At 34.8% G+C, this 15,464-nt stretch overlaps 1 protein-coding gene across 2 annotated transcripts in view; it reads left to right on the forward strand.

Moving 5' to 3' along the window:
• Positions 1-15,464, forward strand: part of Cndp2 (Cytosolic non-specific dipeptidase 2) — a 45,078-nt gene that overhangs the window by 26,743 nt on the left and 2,871 nt on the right. For both annotated transcript variants that reach the window (XM_089230942.1, XM_089230941.1), the window contains exons 7-11: positions 2,383-2,527; positions 2,926-3,025; positions 4,606-4,777; positions 5,124-5,209; positions 12,939-13,105. In XM_089230942.1, coding sequence (XP_089087068.1) covers positions 2,383-2,527; positions 2,926-3,025; positions 4,606-4,777; positions 5,124-5,209; positions 12,939-13,105 — 670 coding nt within the window. The remainder of the gene's footprint in view (positions 1-2,382; positions 2,528-2,925; positions 3,026-4,605; positions 4,778-5,123; positions 5,210-12,938; positions 13,106-15,464) is intronic.

Below are 15,464 nucleotides of genomic sequence, written 5' to 3' on the forward strand. Positions count from 1 at the left end.
TAATGACTGATAGCACTATGGATTCCTACTCTGCTTTTGAATCAGTGAAATCAGCCTTGACTTTGTATGAATTTTTCTGTTCGAACTGAAGTTATATTCTGGAATTTTTTGAAAATTTTCTGAAAATTTATTTTACATACTAAATATGTTATGAAAATTTTCGAAATTGATCTAAACCTGTCATTACCTGAGGAGCTTGATTACTCGGATTAGATTAATTTGAAAATTTTCTGAAGTAACTCCAGAATGTACCTCAGATCAAACAAATTCCCACCAAGTCTAATTGTTGGAAGATTTATATTTTTTTGAAATCTTCATTACTTCTGCAGACATCCTGATATGAAGGATACTCTGCCTGATACTAACACATTAAAGAAAAAAACCAATGGCATAGGCAAATAATAAGGAAAAGCCATGAATTCATAACCTCTTTTGAGCAATCGCTGGGAACAAAGATTCAATATAAAGATTATTGATGAAATTTGAAAAAAAAAGTTCAAAAGACTATCATCAGTGAAATCAGCCTGGAACAGGGACGGAAGACTACATTGAAAAGAAGACTCTAGAAGACATTGAAAATAAGGCCACTGAAAAAGGGAGTACTAATACTCTACAATCTTGTAATCTCAAAATACAAAAATTTTAATCTAACCACCATATTTATGTTCTTACTAAAAACTTAAATTCCCAAACCCATAATTGTAATACAGTAAAACCTTTTTTTTCCAGTCACCAGCGGGACAAAAAACACTTGTTCACATAAAAAAAGTGACCATTAATCAGGGTTTGAAATGCATACTTTTATTATGCAAGGCGAACTATCATTTGGCTGCAAAAGAAGGGTGATCGCATCTGAGGGGTCTGTTAAGAGAGGTTTTACTGTACTACATTAATAAGCAATAGGGGTATATAAACTGAAGAGCCAAAAAAAACTGGTACAGGCATGCGTATGCAAATAAAGAGATATGGAACCAATCAGAGTACGGCGCTGCGGTCGACAACGCCTATATAACACAACAAGTGTCTGGCATAGTTGTTAGATCGGTTACTGCTGCTACAATGGCAGGTTATCGAGATTTAAGTGAGTTTGAACGTGGTGTTATAGTCTTCCCACGACAGATGGGACATAGCATCTCCGATGTAGTGATGAAATTTGGATTTTCACGTGCGACCATTTCACGAGTGTACCGTGAATATCGGGAATCCGGTAAAAAATTAAATCAACAACATCGCTGCGGCCGGAAAAACATCATGCAAGAACGGGACCAACGACGACTGACGAGGATCATTAAATGTGACAGACGTGCAACCCTTCCTCAAATTGCTGCAGATTTCAATGCTGGGCCATCAACAAGTGTCAGCGTGCGAACCATTCAACGAAACATCATTGATATGGGATTTCGGAGCCGAAAGCCCACTCGTGTACCCTTGATGACTGCACGACACAAAACTTTACGTCTCGCCTGGGCCCGACAATGCCGACATTGGACTGGAAACACGTTGCCTGGTCTGATGAGTCTCGGTTCCAATTGGTTCGAGCTGATGGACGTGTACGGGTATGGAGACAACCTCATGGACCCTATATGTCAACAGGGGACTGTTCAAGCTGGTGGAGGCTCTGTGATGGTATGAGGCGTGTGCAGTTGGCGTGATATGGGACTCCTGATACGACTCTGACAGGTATGTAAGCATCCTGTCTGATCACCTGCACCCATTCATGTCCATTGTGCATTTCGACGGACTTGGACAATTTCAGCAGGACAATGCGACACCCCCACCATCCAGAAGTAGCTCCAGGAACATCTTTCTGACTTTAGACACTTCCGCTGGCCACCTAAATCCCCAGACATGAACATTATTGAACATATCTGGGATGCCTTGCAATGTGTTGTTCAGAAGAGATCTCCACCCCCTCTTACTCCTACGGATTTATGGACAGCCCTGCAGGATTCATGGTGTCAATTACCTCCAGCACTACGTCAGACATTAGTCGAGTCCATGCCATGTCGTGTTGCGGCACTTCTGCGGGCTCGCGGGGGCCCTACACAATATTAGGCAGGTACCAGTTTTTTTGGCTTTTCAGTGTATATTATATTTCAAGGGATGGACTTGCCTCTGGGTTTCAATAGATCCTTTAAAAAAAGTTAACTCGTACATTAAGTGAGCTCAGGAATTGTAAGAAAATTCAAATAGACCAGACCAGTCAAATAACTTAATTTTTCAAGCAACTAGTCAGAGCATTGCTTTGTACACTCACACATTATTCAAAGAATTTTATGATACAAATTTTTATCATCATTCTTCACAACTGATTTTTACTTGCTTCATATTGTTTGTGATATAAAATGTGCTGAAGAAGTAATTAAATATTGCATATCACAGGCATGAAGCTATGGCAGATCTCATTGCTATAATGAATTCCCTTATTGATAAGCGAGGGAATATTCTGATTCCTGGTATTATGGATGATGTTATCCCGGTCACAGATGAGGAGAAGAAATTGTACGAGACAATTGATTTTGACTTGGTAATTGTGATTTTATGTTCTGATTCAATCCAGAAAATTTTAATTCATGTGTGTGCATTTGTTTTTTCTTGTTTATTTCTGAGAATTATTGGGCAAAGTTTATTTACTCTTTCTAATCCTTATCTGTTGAATGAATGAAGGCAAATAAAAATTACTTATTCAACCAAGCCATCAACTCCCTTTTATATGTTCATAAGAATCATTTACAAAGAAGTTATACAAAATGTTTCCCATTTTATAAATTTTCTTCATTAGAATGCTTTGATATCTCCCCCCCCCCCCCCCCCAAAGATAACTTCCTGAGCAATATTAGTTATACCTTTCTTCAAATATGTTTTAGTGCATAACTATATTTTTTCAACGCAATATCATTTTTATTAAATATTTGATTATTTTAGGAAGATTACAGGAAAGATATTGGATGCAGCAAACTTACTCGTCCAGATAAAATGAAGACTTTAATGAGAAGATGGCGCTTTCCATCTCTGTCACTCCACGGTAAACTTTTATTTATGAAATAAAGTTCATAATTTTCACAATGTATTTCTGTGTGCAATATGGAAATGAAGAAATTCTCAGTACTATATCCAATTTCTATTTTAATAGGATGGTTTTTTCATTTTATTTTAAAACTAGCTATAATACCCGGCTCTGCCTGGGTTTTCTTCAATTACTAGGAAAATTGAAAAAGTGACAAACCATTATAAAGGAATAAACTATTATACTTAATACTGGCAGCATTAAAGAAATGACAAACCATTGCAAAGCCATATGCATGTCCAAAAAGTATTTCTAGGGAACCACAGTAACCACTCCGAAAGTGAGGCCTAGAAACCATTGTTGCCTGACTGTTTTTTTTTGCCCATTTTGAACATTTGCCCAGCTCTGACTAACTTTTAAAGTAGCCTATCATTCAATCCAGGCCCTTTTTGGTATATATATGCAAAATTTGTCAATCATCAATCTAAAATTGTAGATTTGTATAGAGAACATACACGCACACACAGAAAATCGATTTTATATATATAGATATATGCATGCAGAGTACAAGAGACTTTATACCAAGCAGAGATGAGTTTTGGAAAGAAAATTAACATGCCTTTGCAAGAAATCAAACCACTGTCCCTCGCAGACCATGCAAGTGCTTTATCATTAATTTTAAACATTCACTGTGTATGAAATTGAAAGGGAGTCAGCTCAGATCTAATTGCAGTGAGGAGTTTATAAGCAGAGTTGGGAGTTGCTGCTGTTTTGTAATATGTAGAGGCATTTTTCACCATTCTCATGGCATGCATAACTCAACTCAAAAATTTAATTTTCTGAGTAGCATTTTTGAACTGCGCAGTCAATATGCTCTAAACTGAACAGCAGAAAATAACATAGCTTCTCTATGTATGCATACTCCCATGAGAAAAAATTCAGCTAAAGTTTCGAAATTGACATATAAATATTATCTGAGGAGTTATGCAAAGATTGGAATTGGGGTTCCCCCTTACTGATTGAGTGACAGTCAAATTCAAGAGACATATCTTCCCCACTTGGCTCTCACAACGTTCTTTTGTAAATGTGTTTTTTCAACAGTTATGGATTTCCTTAAGGGCGTTCGATTTTTTTTTTTTTTTTTTTATTCCCAAGAGGATTTATATTTTTTGCTGCAAAAAAATATATTGTATTCTTGGCTCAGAGTGGTTTAATCTCAAAACACACTTTGCATACCTCAATGTATAGATTGTCTTTTCTGTCAATTTTGGGATCAGTATCACTATTTTTAAATAAGATTTTCAATAGAAAGTTCTATGGAAAATCGTCTTTCTTTTTGAATCCCCTCTCTCCAAGAATCCGGCGTCTGAAACACTTAGCGTTTATTTGCTACCTCTTTGTTAAATTCAGATGTTCATTATGATGTTTTGCTATATGAAATAACTTCAAAAATGTCTAAGAGTAAAACTCCATTATGCATTAGAGTTAAATGGTTGTTATACCAATGTGTAATAATTTTAAATTCACTTATAAATAAATTTTATCAACAATGTTGCACATATATGCAGTACATTATTTTTTTTTTTTTTGACAAACAGGTATTGAAGGAGATTTCAGTGGGCCAGGGGCCAAAACCGTCATCCCATGTAAAGTTGTTGGAAAATTTTCTATCCGAATCGTACCTGATCAGGATCCTACGAAAATAGAACAGCAGGTTATTAGCCATGTGAATCAGGTGTTTGCACAACGTGAAAGCCCAAATAAACTGAAGTGAGTTGTTCCCCTCTTTTGATCACAGAAAAGTACCCATTTGAAAACTAGTGAAATGCAGAGAGCATGAAATTAATTTGTAAGACTTTCAATTGTTCACAATAAGTTTCTCGCAAACTTAACTAAAACTTAATTTTTTTACTTTAAGGATTTCACAAGTGGGGAAACACTAATTTGTTGCTTATTTGAAATTAGAGTTTCTACTATATAATGAATGATTCTCGTTTATTATACTCTGATTGTATTTTATTTATGTATATCGGGGTTCAGAAGAATCTAAAGATATTCATGGTTTTTGTCATTTTTTTAAAATTCATCTAGTATGTTAATAAATATTTACTTTCAGATCATACATGTTACATGGAGGAAAACCTTGGATGAGTGATCCAAATCATCCCCATTATGTAGCTGGGAGAAAAGCAATTCAGGAAGGTATTGGTCTACATAAACATAGTTTAATGAAATAGTTTGTTGAATAAGTCTGCTATTCGTATTTTGTCATTATTAGATTTAGTCACCAAAAGGTCAACTTGCGCTAACACAGATGAATTAAACCTTAATTGGTTCTGCCTCGTAACATGCTTTATATCGGGCATTAATTTCAATTATACTAATGTTAAAATAGGCTTCTATCACCAAAAAGACTGCTGTAATTGTTTTAGTTAGTATTCAAATTAGAAAAATGTAAGTGGAGCCACAAATGTGGCCAAGTACTTATGAACAAAATGCCTAATACTTATATTATTTCAAAAGTAAGTTATATATTTGTTAAATGACATTAACTGCTGTGCAAGGGGTCCACATTAAAACATCGCCCGTCAAAACATCGCTGTGACAAAAACATTGCGGTCAAAAACATAGCCAAATACGTCATAACATCACACGCCAAAACTTTACACATCAAAACATCGCCTGAACTTGTAAGAAAGTGCTTAAACTTCAGAGCTTTGGTTGTGACAAAGCCGAACTGTCATGCACATGTGTGCGTGTTTGACTGTTTCCACAGTTATTAGTTTTCTCTCAATCCTTCAAATTTGGTCTTTTTTTGAATAATGGACAATGAACAGAGTTCTATCGATTCTACATTATCTGTACCCAGAGCTGTTATTGGGCACTTTTTCAGCCGGGGATACATTTTCACACCACCCCATCATGGAAATATTGTTTCCAGATTCCAAAAAAAGAGGGGTACGGATTTTCCGGTGAACCGTTAAATTAATTAACCATTCACTATAGTTTTTTTTATCAAATTGAAAATGAAAACATCAAATTCAATTACAATTTTTTCAAACTTCTCAGAAACATTATCTAGGTCTTCACATTGTATATAAAAATGGGGCAATCATGATTAAAAATCATACATTAAAGCAGTCAAAAATTAATTCAGAACAATTAGGTATATTTAAGTCTTTATGCACAATACTAACTCATATAAGAATAAAAGGCTGAATTATATTGTTAAATTGATTATATAATTGTTCTGAATTAACCACCATGTTCAAATCTTAATTCTGGTTAGTTGCAATATGAACAATAAATAACTAAAATCTCCTACCGTGCATTAGAAAAATCTACATAAAACTGCAGAATGTAATTTTTTCTATACTTTGATAGTATTTGTACACTTACAAAATCATTTCACTGATTAAATAGCATATTCTCTTCCCATCCCCAACTAGTATTGTTTACAAACAAGGTTAATATTATAGTATGTTGTTTACAGCAATTGGAGTTCATTCATTGATGCTTTTAATAGCATCATTGAATATAAATACATAAATCTCTGCTTGGAAAAGTTGCTTTTATTCCCATGCTGAAAAAATAAATTCTTTTCTTTCGTAAAATCATCAAATATTAATTTTTTCAGCGTTTGCAATTTGCTATGTATAGTATAAACAAAAGTATTGTAACTGTGGCAGGGGGTAGCTGACGGCTCTAGCCCTTGGGCTGGGGGTGCGTCATTATTGTAAAAAAAAACTCACTCTAGAAATTTTGTTGAACGAGCCCACAAAAAATCCTGGCCTGTGACCCGGCTTCAGAATGTGGGGCACTATTATTGTTGGATAATCAGACCACTCAGAAGTACCATTATGTATCATACTTGATTACTTTAATTTTTATAAATAGTTTGATTAAAAGGAAATAACTGTTAAATTTAAGCTTTATATACCTTATCAACTGCTTTAGAATCATAACCAACCTCTACCTTTTCCAAAACTTCGCTTGTTTTTCATGAGGTAGACAATTTGTTTGGTTATATAGTACCGATGTGTGCAGCTTCACCAGAGTACAAACTCGCTTTAATTTGTTTCTTTATTCAATAAAATAAAACCACAGATAGCCTAAACATAAGTAACACCATGAAAACAACGGGAATGTCCTCCATCTTGTTTGCAAAAAAACACTCACATCAGTTAAAGAAAAGAGAAATGTAACAGGTGATCTTCATTGATGAATCAGCATCGAGCAATCATCATCATCTGGTAACTTACAAGTTGTTTAACTTATCCCCTGTAAATACCATCTTGTGTTAACCTAAACTTTAACTTCCACCTACCCGTTATTCAACTGGTCGGTCAACTGATAAACCGTGCATATGGCAGTTACTACTGTACAATAGAACCTTGATTAGCTGGCGGTAATGGTGAAAGTAATAAAAAAACCAAATAACTATTGAATATTAAAGCTGGTGGTGATATAGAGTATGATATGTGCTTGGTGCAGACAACATCAGCCTTGGATCAGACTTCAGTGAAGCACTGCTCTTCACAGATGAGTCGAGATTCAGCCTGGATACTGATTCTCGACGTACTTATCTGAAGAGAGTCTGGTACCAGATACAATCCCTCCCATATCAGGAAAATAGACCACAATGGTGTTGGAGGTGTCATGGTCTGGGCAGGCACTATGTTAGACAGCCGCACACCCCTCCATGTGTTTGGCAGAGGGTCCGTGACTGCTAGGAGGTAGAGAGATCTTAGAGCCCCATGTTCTACTTTGCAGGGACGCAGTTGGCCCTCGGTTCCTGTTCATAGACGACAATGCTCATCCACATCGGGCTCACCTGGCCAATGATTACCTGGAAAGTGAGAATATTTGGCGTATGGATTGCCCAGCCAGATCACCTGACCTAAACCCTATAGAACATGTCTGGGACGCTCTTGGGAGGGCAATTGTATCTTGCCCTCCCCCTCCGAGGACCATCCCGGAACTGAAAACTGTTGCTGCAGGAGTGGGACCGATTGCCGCAGGGACTCCTCAGCTGTCTCGTGTCCAGTATGTCGTCACACTGTGCGACCAGTCTGACTGTGAGAGGGGCCCATACCCCATATTAGACTCATTTTTGGTTCGATCTCGCTATGTGGATTTTGGACATTCCTGCAATGATGAGCTTTACTAACAATCATGCGTATGTACTGACTTTAGTCTATGGTTATAACAGAGAAAGAAAGATATATATAGACGGCACACGCTATTCATAAAACTTGTTGAACATGAAGAAAAGATGAGCAGTATTGTCGGGGGGAAAAACAGGTTCTGCGCTATTACATTTGGTGGGTTTTCGCAGAACCTAGTGATTTCGTGTTACAGCTAGGATGTTGCTGTAACGAAATTTGACTCTATCCAAGTTGATGAACTTTCCTTTATTTGTTCAATGAATTTCATTCATTCTTTTGTAAAATATTTAGGAAGTATCAGATTTGAAAAAATAAATTCTATAATATAAACAAATATTGAAAAACTGAATTTTTTTTTATTTTCCATTTGGGATAATTCGTAATAATTTCTTAAGACTTGTTTTTAAATTTTAATTCTCGTGAATATTTGAAGGAAGTGAATATAAACAGTATAAATTTCATGAAATAAATTTTTTTTGGCAGTTTTTAATAGCTTCCTAAATATCTGCAACGCACAGGAAACAAAATATTGTATACAACAAATATATAATGTTTGTTACCGTAAATGTGATAAATCGGTAGTTGTGTATAATCGTCGGTAAATATATGCATAATTACCAATATTTTTAGTACGTTTGATGAATTTCTTAGCATTTATCACTTTTAACGAATGAATGAATAATTTGACATGAATGTCGCTCTCCACTTGTTAATAAAAGATATACAGAAGACTGGATGTGGTGAAGATATTTATTATTTCAGATGTTAATTTTTTAAGGAAGGAAAAAACTCACCTCTGCCCGGGTTCGACTCCCGGTAGAGGCAGAGATGAGTTTTTTCCTTCCTTAAAAAATTAACATCTGAAATAATAAATATCTTCACCACATCCAGTCTTCTGTATATCTTGAATGAATAATTCTCAAATGGAGTTAATAAGTTTGATGAAATCTATGCTGAAATATCACGTTATTTCAACAACTTAGCAGTTCTGTCATTGGCTTAGTTCATGTTGGCCTTTGCTGTATTTATCAGTCGGCAAGTTCGGGCATAATGTCTGGAAAATTTAAGTTATTGTTTGACAATTTATTATATTTATCAATACCAGCTGGGGATTATACATAATCACCAGTAAAAAGTGATTAAAAAAATGCAATGAAATTTATCAAACTTGCCAAAAGGGTAGGTGATCATGTAATGGAAGTTATATGTACAGTCTGGTTATTATGCATAATAACTGAATGTGTCATATTTACTGTGGGCGTAACATATACACACAGTACATCAAATAAAAACATGTGAAGTATATACACAAATGAAATATAGAATATATTTGTGCAAATAATGTGGCATTTTATATACAACATGTATATGTTACGGTAAATGTGATAAATCAGAGAGAGATTTTAATACATAATTAGACATAATCGTGGGATTTTTCACATTTACTTGTAACACATACACTATGCTGGCTTTGTTAAATGTAGATTATATACAAAATAAACTGTTGCTCATTACTGACCTTTAAATTACATAATTTTTGTATTAATGCTTCTAGTTTTGAATCTCTGTAAATCCTCCATGTATGATTTGGCAATATGGTTGAGTCTTATTTTGAAGTATTCAAACAAAACAGATTTCACCAAAATTGCTTTATGATCATTTAAGGGTTCTTGTTCTAACATATGGTCATTCAAATCGTCAAATAAATTTTCGTCTATATCCATCAGTGTTCACAATTAGGAAATGCATTAAATTTTTTCTCATTAGATTTTCTTTTGTACATGATTTTACTTTTTTCTCTGTAATTTTGCACAACTTTTCAGTATTCGATCCAGGGTATGTTAATCCTCCTGTTATTTTTGTTCAATAAAATTGTTAGTTTATAATTAGTTTTGAATATACTGGGCGTAGAGTTAAAGAATGTTGGCAAATGTGACATTTTATTGACGACTTCAATTTTTTTATTATAAATCCGGTTATGTAACTGACAGTGTTATTAAGAAGTGATAAATTATTGTTCATGTCTGAGCTAATAGTTTTGTCACTTTCAATTTGATCTGTTTTGAGTGTCTGAAATTTGGAAATGACAGTCTATCATAGTATAAATTTGGGCGTGAGGATACATTTAAGATATTAGTATCATCTAGAGGAATGCAATTGGCATAAGCAGAAGAGTGTAGTTGGTGATTTGTTAGAATTTGTTTGTATGCAGCTTTAAATTGCTTTGCTGTTGGATTATTGTTGAAGCCACCCTTACTTCTTACACCGCTAAAAAACATCTCCAGATGATCTTGAGACATTTTATATGTTATCAAAAATGTCAAAACGCTGTTGTCAATATGCATGTATAACATTTTCAAACTGTAAATGTTCACAAGAAATCCTAGAAATCCTGTTTTTCGGTTGCTCTCTAATACTGAGCAACCAGAGATCTTCAGGCCTCCTATGTATGTCTCGGCTTCATTCAAAAAATCTAAAATATCAGCCTTATTTGAACTTTGTACAGGAGACTTGCAACCTTTTGCAAGTAAATGTTTACTATTGAAAATGTCAAAAAGGTCATTGAAAATTTTAAGAAACTCAATGGTTCCTTTGCATCCTTCAAAATTTGGATGGCGTATGCTATGACAGATACATAAGAGCATCAGCAACACTTGCACTTAACACTTGTGTTGCTAATTTCACCTTCATCTTCTCCTTTGCCCACTCAATATGTCAGTTTCTAAGTTTATTTCCCAAATGTATGCCCTCATCTTTCTGGAGTTTGTGCAAGGAAGATGTTTCCATTCAATTGGTTTCTCATCACCATCATATAATATCCCCTTCAACACAAAGCAGTTTCGGATCAATTTGATCATATGACTGGGATCCAACAGAATCTGAATTTTTTTCTTTTGTCACTGGGTGTTCGAAAAAAGGATTAATGTTATTGACTTTTAATGAGAAACCCAACTCTTTCACTATGGTTAAATTTGTTTGGGTTCCATCAAAAGTTAGCAATATAACTTTTACTCCAGTTTCATGTAACAATGCAAGACAATTATTTATGATGCTAGCTCTCTCGGATGCATTCAAATCAGCAATTAAAAAGTATGCAACTGGTATCTTCCAGTTACCATTTATACAATTTAGCATAAAAATGTGCACTTCAGTTGCAACTGGTCATTGTCGAGATTTGTTCCATAATCTACATACCCTGAAAATTTTGTCCCATCCCATTTAATATATCAACGAATAGACATCTCATGTACAATCAGGGAACACATCAGTTTCTTTTTCTTTAAGGAAAAAGAATATACCATATATACTCATGTATAAGCCAACCCCCCCCCCCCCATTTCAGGACCACCAAAATCGCAATAAAATGAAAACCTGTCCCCAAAAGCCGACCCCAAAAAATCCATGCATTTCAGAAGAAAAAAAATGCTTATATTTACATGCAAAATTAATAGTTTTTACAGAAATTTACGATAGAAAACGATTCAAACTTTTTAATCCGTTTCTTCTGAGTTTCCAAGCTCATCTTAATCCATCAGATCATCATAGGGGGTGCGGCATCTTTGTTTTCATCTTCATCTGGGCTGTCATCACCATTGTCACTTTCAAAGAGGATATCATCTTCATTTTCATCCATCGCATTGCTGATGCAACACTTTTTTGAAGGATCGGATGATAATTTCGGTGGAAACAGAATTCCACACCTCATGTACCCATTATCACACTAGGCCAATGTCAGGTTTCTTCAAAGCACCACTTTTTGTAGTTTCTTTATCATCGGAACTCATCCTTTTGATCCACAAATTCCTCAAATAGTCTTTGAAAGACTTGTTGATGCTCACATCTAAAGGCTGTAAAATCGGTATTAGCCCACCTGGTATCAAAGCCGATGATGTTTTCGATTTCTTTGCCTCGTCTTTGACATTATCAGGGTTTTGAACATATGAAAATATTTTTCATAAATTCATCCTTCTGAAAAGCATATTTTCTTCAAGTTGAGCAAAACTTGAATGAACTCACTAGCTCGTCAAATCTTGCAGAGACATATATTTCAGTTAAAACTTAATAAAATTCATAATTTCAATCATTTATTACAAAAAATTCTATTAAAACCTTTAATAATGACTCATGACATTTAATTTTACCAAAACTTGGAACTTTAATTGAATTAAATCCAAAATGGAGTCGTTAAAAACAGATTACATCAGAAATCCATTGCATCGTTAATTTAATATTCCAATTTTTAATTTATAAGGGAAATAAGTAAAAAAATACTCACTTGTGAAAGGATAATGTTCCTCTCCTTTCCTAAACCGTTCAGAACATCCAAAAGCTGCACACCTGATGACCATTGTAATCAAAAATAAGACAGCATGTGTAGATCGTCATATGAACAGCCATAAGGAAAGCATTGCCAGTGAGATTCCCTCACCAATCTTTTGACCGGAGTCATGTGACTCCGATCTCTTTTCTTCACATTGCAGCTCCTTGTGCTCTCTATACTACTATTATTACTCTATGGTTATATAACTGTATATTCATACGAAATTTCATTAAAATCTGTCCACTATTTTTTCAGACATTCAACATAATGTGCTAATTCTCTTAACTTTGCACACGAGTGTAGTTCTAATACTTTTAGAATCTAGAAAGTTGAATTTTTTGTGTGACCTGTTTATTATAAATTGCATTTTGGTTGTGCATTAGATGTGTGTATTGCATGTATCATTCAATAGTGAATAATATATATTTTCGTCTCTATGTAGTTTTTGGCATAGAACCAGATCTTACTAGAGAAGGTGGAAGCATTCCAGTGACTCTAACATTCCAGGAAGCAACTGGAAAAAATGTCATGCTGTTAGGAATAGGTGCTGCAGATGATGGTGCTCATTCCCAGAACGAAAAAATTGATATCTACAATTACATGATGGGAGTATGTATAATCATGTTTATATATCTACTAGCTATAATACCCAGCACTGCCCGGGTTTTCTTCAATTACTGGGAGGATTGAAAAAGTGACAAACCATTATAAAGCAATAAACTATATAAACTATTGTACGTAATACTGGCAGTATTAAAGAAGGCGCACACCATTGTAAAGGCATATGCATGTCTGAATGCGTTGACCAAGATAACCAAAGTAAACATTCCGAAAGTGATTGTTGAGGCCAAGAAACCATTGTTGCCCGACTGTTTTTCAGGCATTTTGCCCAGCTCTGACAAGCTTTTAAATTAGCCTATCGTTCAAGTCTGGTTCTGTTTGGTATATATGTAAAATTTGGCAATAATAGATCTAAAATTTTGATTTGTATAGAGAATGCAGAAAATCAATTTCAATCTATATACATAGAGATGATTCATATCTCGTTTATCAGAACTGTTACAGTAGAACCTCGATTATCTGGGCTATGATTTAAAGTAACAATTCAAAAAAATTTCATGTTATCTGCGCGAAAAAATCTAATAAAAATTATATATATATATATTTGAATGGTTACTACCACACTACTTATATGCTGGGTTTCACTGATGGCAGAAATACAGTAGAATAGTGGTTCTTAAATTGTGTATTGTGACTCCTAGGGGCATAGTTAACTTTTGTCAGGGGCATGCTGGCAATATTGATGTATTCCCGGTGCCCATTCATCATAAGTGTGGGCCCTGGGCAAACATAAATACTGGGGGCCCCAAAGTTCTTTGAGGTTATTTTACGACAGTTATGGATGTTTGTGTTCTACAGGTGCTGCCATCTCCCTTCCCTATTTTGAAGTGAAAATGGCATGACATCATGCAAGAATTATGTACAGTTACTATCAAAATAAATTCTTGATGGCATTTTGCACTTTTATCAACGTAATTTTGCATTTGAAAATTCAAGATGAGGAAACTAAATATAGCGAACAAACTCATAATTTTTTGGACTTCAAAAATAAGCATGATGAAAATATAAAGAAACAATACACGAAGGTGCAATGAGAATCCAAAAAACAAGCAGTTTCAACTTGCATATATTTATACTAAAGTTTTCAACAGCTGGCGGATGCAAAGATGAATTTAAGAAAGAAAATTCAACTGCCCTTGCAGAGAATCAAAACCACGTCCTCTCACTTGTCAGGTGAGCACTCTAGACTACAAAAGCAACAAATCTCAATGTTTCCTTAGAGCTCTTGTGTGCTGAACGGGACCATACATGGACCGTCAGCCCGGATTTAATATTTATAGCGGTTTGGGCTCGGCAATGATTGCCACAAATAAAAGTTACCCCCTCCCCCAGAGGTTAAATTTTGAAAAATTCCTCCTTAGTGAGTCTTTACATTACAAAATGAAAATACTAATCAAATTTCATAGTTATACCTTTAATTATTTTGGCTGAGAAATGATTGCCCCATAAAACCTTGAGAACCCCCATGGCCACCTCAAGGGTCGAATTTCAAAAAATTCTTTCTATTGAGTCTTCCTATTGAGTACATGATAAAATAAACTATTGATCAAAATTCATATTTATAGCTTCAGTGGTTTCTGCTCAGCATGATTTCTCTAACTTTTGAACTCCTCCTCATGACCCCCCCCCCCCTTAGGAGTCTAATTTTGAAAAATCCCCTCTTAGTGAGTCGTTACATCATGAAATTAAACTGATAAAATTTTATACCAGCAGCAATGATGAATCAGCGAATCAGAACATGTTATTTTATATGTATAGATTTCACCTGTTTTGTAATTTAAGAAAAAGCTTTTCTAAAATACAGTGAAACCCTGTCTAAGATAGACACTGTATGAGACGGAAACCTGTCTTAAATAGAACAAAAGTATAATCTGGTGATTAATTAATACTTTTCAAGCATAGGAAACTTCTTTAAGACAAACTGCCTAACGTAGAAACGAGAGGCATATTTTGTCTATTTGTAGAGACAAAACCTTCTAAAACAAAGAATTTTAGGCCAAGTGCAAGTATTTGTCCTTTGGATGAGAGGAAAGTCGTCTTTCTGATCCTTCTTTTGTGAGGCGAACTCTTTCATTTCTTGGAAAAACGATGAATACCTATTGTTACCTATCTGAACTGGTTCTTGGGGTCTAGCTCAAGAGGAATTAGATTTACTATTCAAAATTTATCATACATTACATTAGGATTGAGTGACCTCGTTAATTCCTCAAAGACAAAAATGTTCTCTGACTGAAATACAAAAGACAAATTTTTGGGAAAGAACAGAATGAATGAAGAATTTTTGACAGAAAATTAGTAGGCCTGTGTCCTATTTGCATATGCTATAAACTGGCCCTGTGTGTTCCTG

This window comes from Pholcus phalangioides, unplaced genomic scaffold, assembly GCF_987345545.1.
Source record: "Pholcus phalangioides strain wild (caught in Gottingen) unplaced genomic scaffold, Ppha-v1.0 ptg000004l_1, whole genome shotgun sequence".
NCBI classification, from domain to species: Eukaryota; Metazoa; Arthropoda; class Arachnida; order Araneae; family Pholcidae; genus Pholcus; species Pholcus phalangioides.